This window comes from Gekko japonicus, unplaced genomic scaffold (genome assembly GCF_001447785.1).
Source record: "Gekko japonicus isolate JY-2015 unplaced genomic scaffold, Gekko_japonicus_V1.1 scaffold773, whole genome shotgun sequence".
NCBI classification, from domain to species: domain Eukaryota; kingdom Metazoa; phylum Chordata; class Lepidosauria; order Squamata; family Gekkonidae; genus Gekko; species Gekko japonicus.
In genome coordinates, this window is record NW_015161427.1 from 462330 (window position 1) to 473370 (window position 11041).

At 59.3% G+C, this 11041-nt stretch overlaps 1 protein-coding gene across 2 annotated transcripts in view; it reads left to right on the forward strand.

Annotated features, from left to right (window-relative positions):
- ANPEP (alanyl aminopeptidase, membrane) overlaps positions 1–11041 on the forward strand; it is a 34208-nt gene that overhangs the window by 12144 nt on the left and 11023 nt on the right. The window contains exons 1-7 of one of the 2 annotated variants that reach the window (XM_015428926.1): positions 1784–1912; positions 5374–6385; positions 6840–6982; positions 8441–8580; positions 8724–8850; positions 10101–10255; positions 10686–10799. In XM_015428926.1, coding sequence (XP_015284412.1) covers positions 5676–6385; positions 6840–6982; positions 8441–8580; positions 8724–8850; positions 10101–10255; positions 10686–10799 — 1389 coding nt within the window. In that variant the 5' untranslated portion in view covers positions 1784–1912; positions 5374–5675. Of the gene's footprint in view, positions 1–1783; positions 1913–5373; positions 6386–6839; positions 6983–8440; positions 8581–8723; positions 8851–10100; positions 10256–10685; positions 10800–11041 lie in introns of those variants that run through there. The other variant, XM_015428918.1, reaches the window with a different exon arrangement.

Here is an 11041-nt window from a genome sequence, read left to right on the forward strand (position 1 = left end):
ACCGGATCCACAGCCGCCTCTCCGTGAGGAAACCGAGGCGCCTCCCACCGTGGTGCCAGACTGTCCTGCCTCCTCGGCGCCCTCGTCGGCCCCAGGCCCCTCGGCTCCCAGGGCCCCCGAGACCGAACCCATCGCTACCCCGGAGCCCCGACGCTCGACGCGCCCCAAGAAGCCACCCGCCTACTTGAAGGACTTCGTCTGTGGGTGCCTTCTGAACCAAGGGGGGAGGGGTGTTATGTATTCAGCCTGACATGCCCGGACTTGCCCGGGCTGGCCAGGCACAACTCTTCAATAGCTTCATGTCCAAAGACAATGGGTCCGTAGGATCCTAGCCGGCCCAATGAAAGGGCCAGCTTCTCAGCCGGGAGACCAATGGTCGCCCGGTTACTGTAAATAGCCTATCGGAAGTAGGGGGTGTGTTTAGGTGTACTTGGTGGCGGGTTTTCTGAACCTATATAACCAGCCTGCGAGCTGGTCCCTTCGTCTTTGTCCTGAACTAAATAAAGGTATGCTTAGCTGAAATCACTCTCCGTCTGCATACTTTTCAGTGCCTGACCCCGCTCTCCCATGCCGGAGATCTCAGGGGCTGAAGCTGCTACTGGCGCTCCTTCCAACAGAGGTCACCGCAAAGAGTCCAGAGAGGATTGGGGGGGGGGGCAGTGGCAGCAGGGATGCCGCTGTGGACAGGAATCGGAGGTGGAGGCTGACTCCTGGCCCAAAGCTGCAGAGCAGAGGAAAGGCAAAGACCCGCGACTCCACTGGTGTCTCACAGAGAGCGTGGAGGAGGAGGAGGCCTCCTCCAGTAGTCTTGACTGGCTTGGGCCTCCCAGGACGGCTACTCTGGAGTTCCTCCTTTGTCCATTGTACTCCTGGTCTCCCTTTCTGGCTGAGACGCCAAGCGGATTACAAAATTAGAATAAACAGTCGGATAAAGAGAACGGGCTAAGATAGGCTGCGAAGAATGCAGCCCTTGGATTACAGACATTCAAAACCAGTGCGGCACCAACAGGATCACACGTACAGCGAAGGGGCGCGAGAGAGAGCCTCCGTTGCCCACATGAAAGGGAGCCCTCCTGACCGATTCCATTCACGGCAGCCGCATTCCTTTGGCCAAAGGGCCCTCCTGAACATTCGGAAACAATGCCGTGCGAGCAAGCGTTCGTCCAGGACGTGCAGCGAGTGGCTGACCCGGCCGTCCCTTGACCACTTCCCCTTCCGACAGCCCTCGGCCCTTGATCGGCATGCCCTCCTGAGTAGTTCCCCCTGACGCATCCTCCAGAAGGACGGTGGTGCCCGGGCGGGGGAGGAGAGGAGCCAGATGTGCCTCCTCGGACCGACTGACCGGGCGGCCTCTCTCTCTCCCCGGCACAGGAAGGTAGGCTTGCCCGGGGCTCTGAAACTGCCAGGCCCACCTCCCCCTTCCACTCCCCGGCACTTCCCCTGTGCACCGCTGCTGAGCCTCCGCCCCAAATGCTTTCCAGATGTGCTGGCTTGGCCCTCGCTGCCGCCTCGGTGGGTGGGTCCGGCCCTTCCCGGGCTGCGAGGGAGCGCCGCTGCAGCAGGCCCGGCCGGTGGCCAAGGAGGCCGTAATGGCCCAGAGGAGCCGCGAGCTCGGCTTTGGCCTCCTCGTCCGGGGGGTGGTTCCGGGGTTCCCGGCTCCCAGCCCTGGGAAGCGCCTCCTGACTGACTCCGGCCTCTGTCTCTGGCCCGGCCAGCAGCCCAGGGGTTAAGATGGGGGGGCAGAGCAGGGCTGGGCCCGCCACTTCCTTTGGAGCTTTCGAAAGAGCCCTGGCGCCGTGGGACGGGTCTGGACAGTGCGCCAGAGAGCTGGCCGCTCTGCAGGACGAGAGCCAGGGGGACGGGCAGCCCAGGTGGGAAAGGAGGCCGGCGCGGCAGCCATGGCACCCTCCCGGTGAGTAGGCACAGCGCTCCTGGCACCTGGCTTCGAGGCTCCTCCAAGGAGAGGAGGGGAAGGAGGGCTCAGGCAGGCCACAGATGATCTAATCTAGAATCTTCACCCCTCCCTGCTGTGGGTTGGGAGCCTGGCTTCACCCTCCCCCCCTCCCCCCCATTCCATGGGCCGACAGTGTGCCAGGTGGTGCTGGCTGAACAGAGTGTTCTCGCTCCTTCGGGAAGGACAGCTGGGTGGTTCAATTGCACCCAGGGGTCATTGAGCCACGAAGGTGGACCCAACATCTGCCCAGCCCTTCTGCGCCAGGGCCTCCTGAAAGGCCAGGGGCACACGACGGCGGGGTGTGTGTGTCCTAGCAGAGGAAGCCGGCGACACAGGCGGGCCGTGGAGGGAAAGCAATGGAAGGGGGACCGAGTCGAGAGTTTAACGGGACCCTCCTCACCACAGGGTCCCAGACAGCGTCCCCGCCTCGTGTCACCCATATCTCTGTTGAGAACAAGCCTACCTTGAGACTCTGATTTCTTTAAATGCTAATAAACATAATGAGGATTCTGATGACATTGCCAGCGGTTTGGCCCCAACCGTGGCTCAGCCGCGGAGCATCTCCTTGGCAGGCAGAAGGTCACAGGGCCGGGCCCCAGCAGCATCTCCCGTTAAAAGGACCCGGTGGCAGGAGACGTGAAGGAGACCCTGGAGAGCCCCCGCCCGCCTGAGCAGACGACGCTGACCCGATAGACCAGCCAAGAGCACCTCCTGTCTTCCGCAGAGAATCCAAGGCTGGGGTCCGGCTGCACAGAGCGGAAAGGCGTCCCCCTCAGGCCTGGTCTACCCAGGCCGTGAAAGGAGGGGGTCGGATCCTGAGGTGGCAGAATGGGCTGTACCATTACAGACTGGAGGTGAGAGGAGTCATGTGGGGGGGGGAACCCCCTTACCACAAGACGTTAGCTCATCACAAACAATTATTCCAGCCCAGCTGGTTACCGACTGTGCGAGTTTTCCGCTCCCCGAGAATTAGTCATATGGGAAATGTTGAGACATCCAGTCTCTTGCCTGAAGTATGCAGTGGTACAGTCCACTCTGCCGTCGGAAGCGTTCGGCCCCCGCATTGCGCCACATGTCTGGGCCAAGCCGAGAAAGACAAGAACGCCTCCTTCTAAATTAGTGATCAGGAGTCATGGCCGGGGCTCAAGCTCAAAACACGCTGAAACGACAGGCGTCTGCTAACCCAAAGGCCCAGGACCGGGGTCGTTGCCTGTAACTTTACTCGCTTTTGCACAGATTACTGATGGTTTGGGTCCTGGACAAGTTTAGTTCTTCAAGACCTTGAGAGAGTTTTCGACATGATGGGAGGAATGGGCCGTGGACGGACACCGCCCTGAGCTCTTTGGAGGGAAGGCCGGATAAGGACGTGTGCGGTAGGCGGGTTGAGCCCCGTGTTAACCTTGCGTGATGCTCTCTTGGCATTGAGAGATGGACGTCTTTTAACAGAGACCGCTAAGCAGCACTTCTCTCTGACTCTCTTTGTGCCAAGCAAACAGGTTGTTCATGCAAAGTAGGAAACAAAAGAGGGGGCCTTTGAATGCTATACGGCAAACCCAAACTGGGTCTGCCGGCCTCTTTCCTTGGGGCAGGAGCTTAATGCGTGTTTCTGCCTGACTTATTTCCCCCTGAGTTTGATGGGGTTGAGAAGCGGTTTACTTCCTGCTTCCCTACAGCGTTGTGGTACATTCCTGCATCTCCCAGGTTTTTCCTGCTGCTCTCCAATCTTTCCCAAACTTGCTTTGCTCCAGAGTTTTGGGGAAACTCGCAACAAACCGTGGGTGGGTGCCGTGGGGTTGGGATTTTTTGGGTCCCTCCCAGACAACAAAGATTCCCCCCTCCGCAGCCATTTCCTCTCCCCACGGCAAGGGGTTTTTCTTTTCTTTTCTTTAAAAAATCCATGGTTTAATAGTGTTCTAGCAATATACCGTCATACTGAGATATGCATCAGGGTCTCCCAGCATTCTTTTCTTTTTCATAAATCTCTAACTCCTTTCCTTGTGTAGAAATGGGGGGGGCATATCCCCACAACAAAATGGGCTCGAGATTACTATTTTAAAAAAATGAAACCTGGGTACTCAGAGAATCTGATGCATATTTCGGTATAATGGCACACTGCAATAGCGCTACTAAACCGTTGATTGCTGAAGAGCTTCCAGGGAAAGTTGCTGCTGGGCTGCCTGAGCAGCTGCAGCAGCAACAGGGAAATTGCACAAGGCTGTCCCTGTGTGGGACACACCCTGCCAGCTCGCCCCACCCGTTTCATTCGGTGCACTCGGTATCAGCTCACTTGGCCTCCTCAGACCTGAGGATTTCTATCAGGCGTTCTTAAAAGTTCCCCATTCGAGGGAGGAAGCAGCCCGGCTGAGCCAAGCCACCTACAAGGGCCAGGTCGCTACAGGAGAGGCCCAGACAGAAGGCGAGGGGACCTCTGGCGGCAGCTCCCACTGCAAACCACGCCAGCGTGGCCACAGTGACCCGCAACTCACGCTGGGCCCTTTGCTCTCCTGAGCGCTGCCTTGCTTCCAGGCAGTCCCCAAACCTAAGATGGCAACAAGGAACCCCCTCGGAGAGGAATTAGCTCAGGAGCCCAATGAATCCAGCAACCCAGATGCCAACTCTGTCCCCGCCCCCTTCCCAGAACAGAACCCCAGCAGGGGCTCGTCCAGCACGATCATCTCTGCCACCCTTTGCCAACAGGGCAAACGGGCTGGTCTCTGTGCCGAAGGGTGAAGGGACCCCACCCCGACAGCGGCCGTGGCAGGGGTCCAGTTCTGTTTCCGGGGTCAGAAACTCCCTTTTCAGAAAGGGAGACTCCAGCATGAAACAGCTGGATTAGAGTTTATCCAGAAGCGTGACTGTATCCAGCCGGGCTTACAAAGCCTCAGACCTGACAGGTGTTCCGTTAACGCATCGAAACGGAGAGGGCTGCTCTTGCCCACCGGGTACGTCCTGGGCGGTCATTCTGCTTAGATATGGTTGCGTTTTGGGCAAACGAGTCTCTTGCCTTGCCTTGGCAGCCCTCTCTTCACCTCCCCCCCCCTTACGCCCAGTTGACTGAAGGTACTCTGTGTACCTGACGAAGTGGGACAGAGTGTTTGGTGAGGCTTGGATTCAAATCCTCACATGCTACAAAAAAATTGTCAGGTCTGTTAGGCATGAAGCCAAATGCTCTTCCAGACTCCCTGTGGGGGAACCCAAGCAAGAAGCAGTTCTAAGAGCCCCCCCCCCCCGGAGCTTCTCCTTGGGAGCACAGGATCAGAACAGAAATGATGAGCTTTACCCAGCAAGACGGGGAGGTGGGAAGGCTGGCCCCCGAGGTTGCCCGAGAGGTGCCAGTGCTTGGTGTGGTGGCAGCCCCACCAACCCGTGCTTCTGAGCCCCCCCCCACAAAGCCCACCTGCTCTCTCCCACCCCAACAGGGCCCTCCCTCCTCCGTGGCAGCGCTGGAGACACTGAAGGCGCCAGTCGATTGGCTCTCCCTGCAGGCTCCCAGTTCCCCATTAACTCTCCCGTGGGACGCAAGAGGAACTCCTCGTCTCCAGGGTTCGGAAGGAGCCGTGACCTTCGCCCACCTCCCGGCTGTTTACTCATTTACCTGCTGATCCGGGGCTCGTAAACACCCCCCCCACACACACACACACACCGGGAGGCAGCAGATAAAAGGGCTGCAGCGCCTGGGCAGCGCCTCTTGCTCCCGGATTCCCTCCGGACTTCCACGGCCATGGCCAAGGGCTTCTTCATCAGCAAGACTCTGGGCATCGTGGGCATTGCCCTGGGCGTGGCTGCCCTCGCCACCATCATTGCCCTCTCTGTCGTCTACGCTCAGCTGAAGCAGCAGACAGACAATCCTGCCCCTAGCCCCACGACGGCCAGCACCCCTGGCGCCAGCGCCCCTGGCAACACTGCGGGCACCCCCGGCACCAGCACCAGCGCCATTGGCAGCAGCGCCAACGCCCATGTCACCACGACCAGCACCACTGGCACCGGCACCCCTGGCCCCAACACCACGGCCGGGCCTGTGAACTCCTGGAACGAGCTGCGGCTGCCCAAGACCCTGAAGCCGGAGAACTACACCGTCTCCCTGCAGCCCTTCCTGACGCCCAACGCCCAGGGCCTCTACGTCTTCCAGGGCCACAGCTCCGTGCGCTTCGTGTGCCTGGAGGCCACCGACCTCATCCTCATCCACAGCAAGAAGCTGAACTACACGCTGCAGGGGGGCTTCCTCGTCTCCCTGACGGGGGTGGACGGGACCCCCGCCCCCTCCATCAGCGCCACCTGGCAGGAGTTGGCCACGGAATACCTGGTGGTCCAGCTCAGCAGTCAGCTGCAGGCCAACCAGTCCTACGAGCTCCACAGCAACTTCACCGGGGAGCTGGCCGACGACCTGGCTGGCTTCTACCGCAGCGAGTACCAGGAGGACGGGCAGACCAGGTAGGCGATGGCGGGGTGGGTCTCACTGGGGCGCTGTGGGGTGGCCCCCTCTGCCTTGGGAGGAACCTGGGGGGAGGGGAGCCGGGGGGGGGAAGAAACAGGAGGCCGCCCCCTCCCTGGCACTCCTTGCGGGCTGGCCATCCCCTCTCCCTTGGCACCAGGCCAGCAGCCCCACAGTCCGGGCACTCAGGGCGCCCCCAAGTGGTGCTTCGCAGGTAAAGCACCCCCCTAGGAAGAGGATACGCCTCCCCCTTCTCCCCCCAGGAGACAGGGCCCTTTTCTTGTGGCAGTGCGGGGTGTGTGTCCTTGACGGGGAGGACAGACTTGGAGCCACCGTCCGTGCCTGCTGCCAGCACCACCCTGGCCCAATGGCGGGCTGCGGCCCTGGCCCCCGGGCTGGTGGGGGAGGGATCTGCAGGCAGGCAGGCGGCTGATCGGCCCTGTCCTTTGCCAGGGTGGTGGCCACCACGCAGATGCAGGCGGCCGACGCGCGGAAGGCTTTCCCCTGCTTCGACGAGCCCGCCATGAAGGCCACCTTCACCGTGGTGCTGACCCACCCGCCCGACCACGTGGCGCTCTCCAACATGCCGGCACAGAGTAAGGCAGCCGCGGAGTGGGACCCTGCGTGGGGAACGGGAAGGTCGCCAGAAAGCAGCCGCTCCCCACTGTCCTGAAAGGCCGTGCCCAGGGTGCTCCTGGTGGAGCCAGTTTGGTGTGGTGGTTAGGAGCAGGGTCTCTGCTCTGGGAGAACCGGGCTTGATGCCCCACTCCTCCTCCTCCTCCTCATGCAGCTGCTGGGTGACCTTGGGCAAGCCATAGTCCTGTCAGAGCTGTTCCCTCACGAGCAGTCCTCGAAAGAGCTCTCTCAGCCCCACCGACCTCACAGGGTGTCTTGTTGTGGGGACAGGAACAGAAAGGAGACTGTAAGCTGCTCTGAGTGAAGGGTGGGGAATAAATCCAATCTCCTCCTCCTCTTCTTTCCACCCACATGGAGACTTGTGGACTTGGTGACCTTGGCCTCCGCACCCCCTCATCCTGCTTCTACACACACACACCCTCACTTTTGCTACATCTTTCCCAAACCTGGTTGAATGCTTTTTTTTTTTTTTTTTAAAGACCTTTGGACCCAGCCTGGATGGGGAGGGGCATATTTGGGTGGGTCCTCCCCATTTCCCACTGTTCTCCTCACATCAGTTGCCATTTCCTTCCCCCACCTGCAAGGGAGGGATTTTGCTTTTGAACCCCCAGGGGTGGTTGGGTTGCTAGAGCGCCAACACGATATAATGATCTGTTACCCTAAAGCACTACTAGGCTATTTGTTTTGGATGTCTGCAGCCCTTTCCATTGCAGAGTTATAAGGGGGAAAGTGCAGGCAGGACGCTTTTTCCTTATGACTCCACAATGGAAAAACTAGTAAATTTTGTTAAGGGGTCACACTGACATTTTAATGCCATAGCAATCTTAACAGTTCTTGGTTTGTTAAAGAGAGAAAGAAAGGGTAGTTGCCCAGGAGGAAGCTGAGGCAAGCCAAGTAGAGAGAGGCTGTGTAGAGACTCCATGGCCGCTGCCAGCGCCTCTCCATTTGCAGCAGCGATTACGGCTGTGGAAGTAGCCATGTGGAGATGGAGGGAAGATTGTGGGTGGGCAGCCAGCAAGAGGAGAAGGGATGCTTTCGGGAAGACGGGGTCCAAACTCGAATGCAGACATGACAGGAAGCAGGAAGAGCAGGCCGGCCCTTGGGGAGAACTTCCCACAGTTCCTGAGCTGCCCAGGGGATGGTGCAGAATCCTCAGCCCTCAAAGGCTGGTGCTGTGGAGCCCCAGCTGTGTGTGTGTGTGTGGGGGGGAATTGGTAGGCAAAAGGAGGTGGGCTTCTTTGCTTCTTAAGCCTGGCTGAGGGCAGCGGCCTGGGTCCAGCTCTCCCTTTCTGTTGCCATTTGAGGCGCCAAGAGTCATCGTCCTCCGCTGCTAAGGAGGAGCCCCGAGGCGGCAGCGTGGCCCAGGGGTGGAGGGGAGCTGGAGAGTGAGGCGCTTGTGTCTCTCCGTCTCCCTCAAGGTGTTGAGAACGTGACCCTCGGCAACAACGAGGTGTGGACCAGGACGACCTTTGAGCCCACCCTCAAGATGTCCACCTACCTGCTCGCTTTCATCGTGAGCCAGTTTGAGGCGGTGAACGCCGACCAGAACGGCACCTTGGTGGGTAGGAGAGGGAGTGGGACAGGGCGCCCCCCCGGTGGGCCTGGGAAGGGGGGCTTGGAGCACCCCCCAGCAGGGGGCCCCGTCCGGGCACCCAAAGCACGGCCCAGCCCCCCATAAGCCCTCCTGTTTTTGTCTTCCAGATCCAGATTTGGGGGCGGCCGAACGCCATCCGGGAGGGCCAGGGGGAGTACGCTCTCAACGTCACGGGGCCCATCCTCAGCTTCTTCGAGAGGCACTACAATACCGCCTACCCGCTGAGCAAGTCAGGTGGGTGAGGGGGCCGGGGCCGGGAGGGAGGCCCTTTGGCCCGGTTTCCCCTCATGCCTTCGGGCAGGGTAAGAAATCCTGAGGCGGGAACACCTCGGGTACCATTCAGTCTTGCTGGTTTGGGCACTTGTTATTTATTATTTATTTATTGTTTTCGATTTGTATCCCGCCTTGCCTGCACAAGCAGGCTCAAGGTGGCGTACAGCAAGTTAAAATACAGTAAAACACAGTGCATAAATACAGTACAATAAAAATCCCGCATAAAACAATATGCAAGTAAAATGCAGATCAGTAGAGATGGCGGTTGCTGTACCATGATCCGGTGTAACCAGGCCAGCATCCATAGATGTTGTCGGTGCTCATTCCTCATCGAAGGCCTGGCGGAAGAGCTCCATTTTACAGGCCCTGATGTCTTCTGGGAGCTAATTCCACCAGTGTGAAGCTGCCGCGGAGAAGGCCCTAGATCTGGTGACGGCCAGTCGGACGTGTTTCGGACCAGGGAGAGTCAGGCGATTTTGCAGCCCTGACCTCAGTGCTCTCTGGGGGACATACGGGGAAAGTGTTGGGGTTCTTTTTAAGTTAGTCAGCAGAGTATTAAGAGACTGAGTCCATGGTGTGTATTAAAATATAAAAGTTTACTATAAACCTAACATGGGAAAAAGGTACACAGGATATAAAATAACAAAGAGCTAGTATGTCTACATCCTTGCAGCTAAAAGGTAAAACGGGAAGAGCCGAAAATGGCGTCTCCTTCTCTAGTCAGAACAAATAATGGGAAGAGAAACGATAAAATGCTAATACTTGACACCTTGGTTTCCAATCAGAGTAGCAATCTACCTCCAAAGTTCCCGGGCATCCTATTGTCTAAACAGATTGGTTACAAACAAACATGTGACTTAACAAACATCATTAACCCTGAAAATACTGGCGTGTTTTTGACTTGTTACACCCAACAGAAAGGCAGTCCCTTAGGTAGGCAGGCCCCCAACCATGTAGGGCTGAAGGGATGCTTGGCCTCTCCGGGTTGGGATTTCCACGACCGGTGCGGGCATCAGATCTGAGTCTCCCGTGGCCGCCCCTGAGTGAAGGTGCCGCGTGGCTCTGTGAAGTGTGCCCGAGGAGTGAGCACCAGCCCTCTCCGGCAGGCCGCAGCACACGCTCAAGCCCCACAGTGCGGAGGGAGCTCTCTGTAGTCCGGCCGCTCAGAGCCGTTGGGTCCCATCCTGCCCGTGGGCTGTTGTCTCCTCCAGACCAGGTTGCCCTGCCGGATTTCAATGCGGGCGCCATGGAGAACTGGGGGCTGGTGACCTACAGGGAGAACTCCCTGCTCTTCGACCCGCTCTACTCCTCCATCGGCAACAAGGAGCGGGTGGTGACCGTCATCGCGCACGAACTTGCGCACCAGGTACGCTTCGCGCCTTGGCCCGGAGCCCTCGCGGGGCCCACTCGGAGGACAGGGCGTGTCCCCCTTTTGACCTGCCCGCTCCCCGCACAGAGTTGCTCTGCCCTGAGCCGGACTATCCCGCCATCTACCATTCCGACCGGTGGCCACAGCGGTCCAGGGCCTCCTCCGGCGGAGGTCTTTCACGTCACCCACCACCTGAGCCTTCCGGCTGGAGAGGGCGGGGACTGGACCTGGTGGGGCCTTCTGCACGCAAAACGGGTCTCCGCCACGGCCCCTCCCCGTGACCCTCTTTGAAGCGGCCCCTCCCACTCAAGGCAAGACGTTCGCCCCCATTGTCAACTGGCAGCTGGCCATCCCCTTGTGCCCCTTGTGTGGGCCATTTGGGGGTGGGGGTGGTTTTGTGGCCGACTGACCTCCTCCGTCTCCCCAGTGGTTTGGCAACCTGGTGACCCTCCGTTGGTGGAACGACCTGTGGCTGAACGAGGGCTTTGCCTCCTACGTGGAGTACTTGGGAGCCGACGCCGCGGAACCCGACTGGGATATTGTGAGTGGCCCCTGGGAGGCTCTGCAGGCCACACTGCACCCAGGATCCCTGGGAAGTGGCTCCCCGGGCGTTTCCTAGAGAGCCCTTCCCTCCTGGCAGGGCTCCTTTCTCACGGGAAGGAAAACACCAGCCCTGGGGACGCAGGGCAAACCAGGGCCCTCCTTCCCTTCTCCCCGTGGACCAGGGTTGTGGAGGTTGCTACAGGAAAAGGCTCCCCCGGGGCCTGGGCAGAGGTTCCCCCC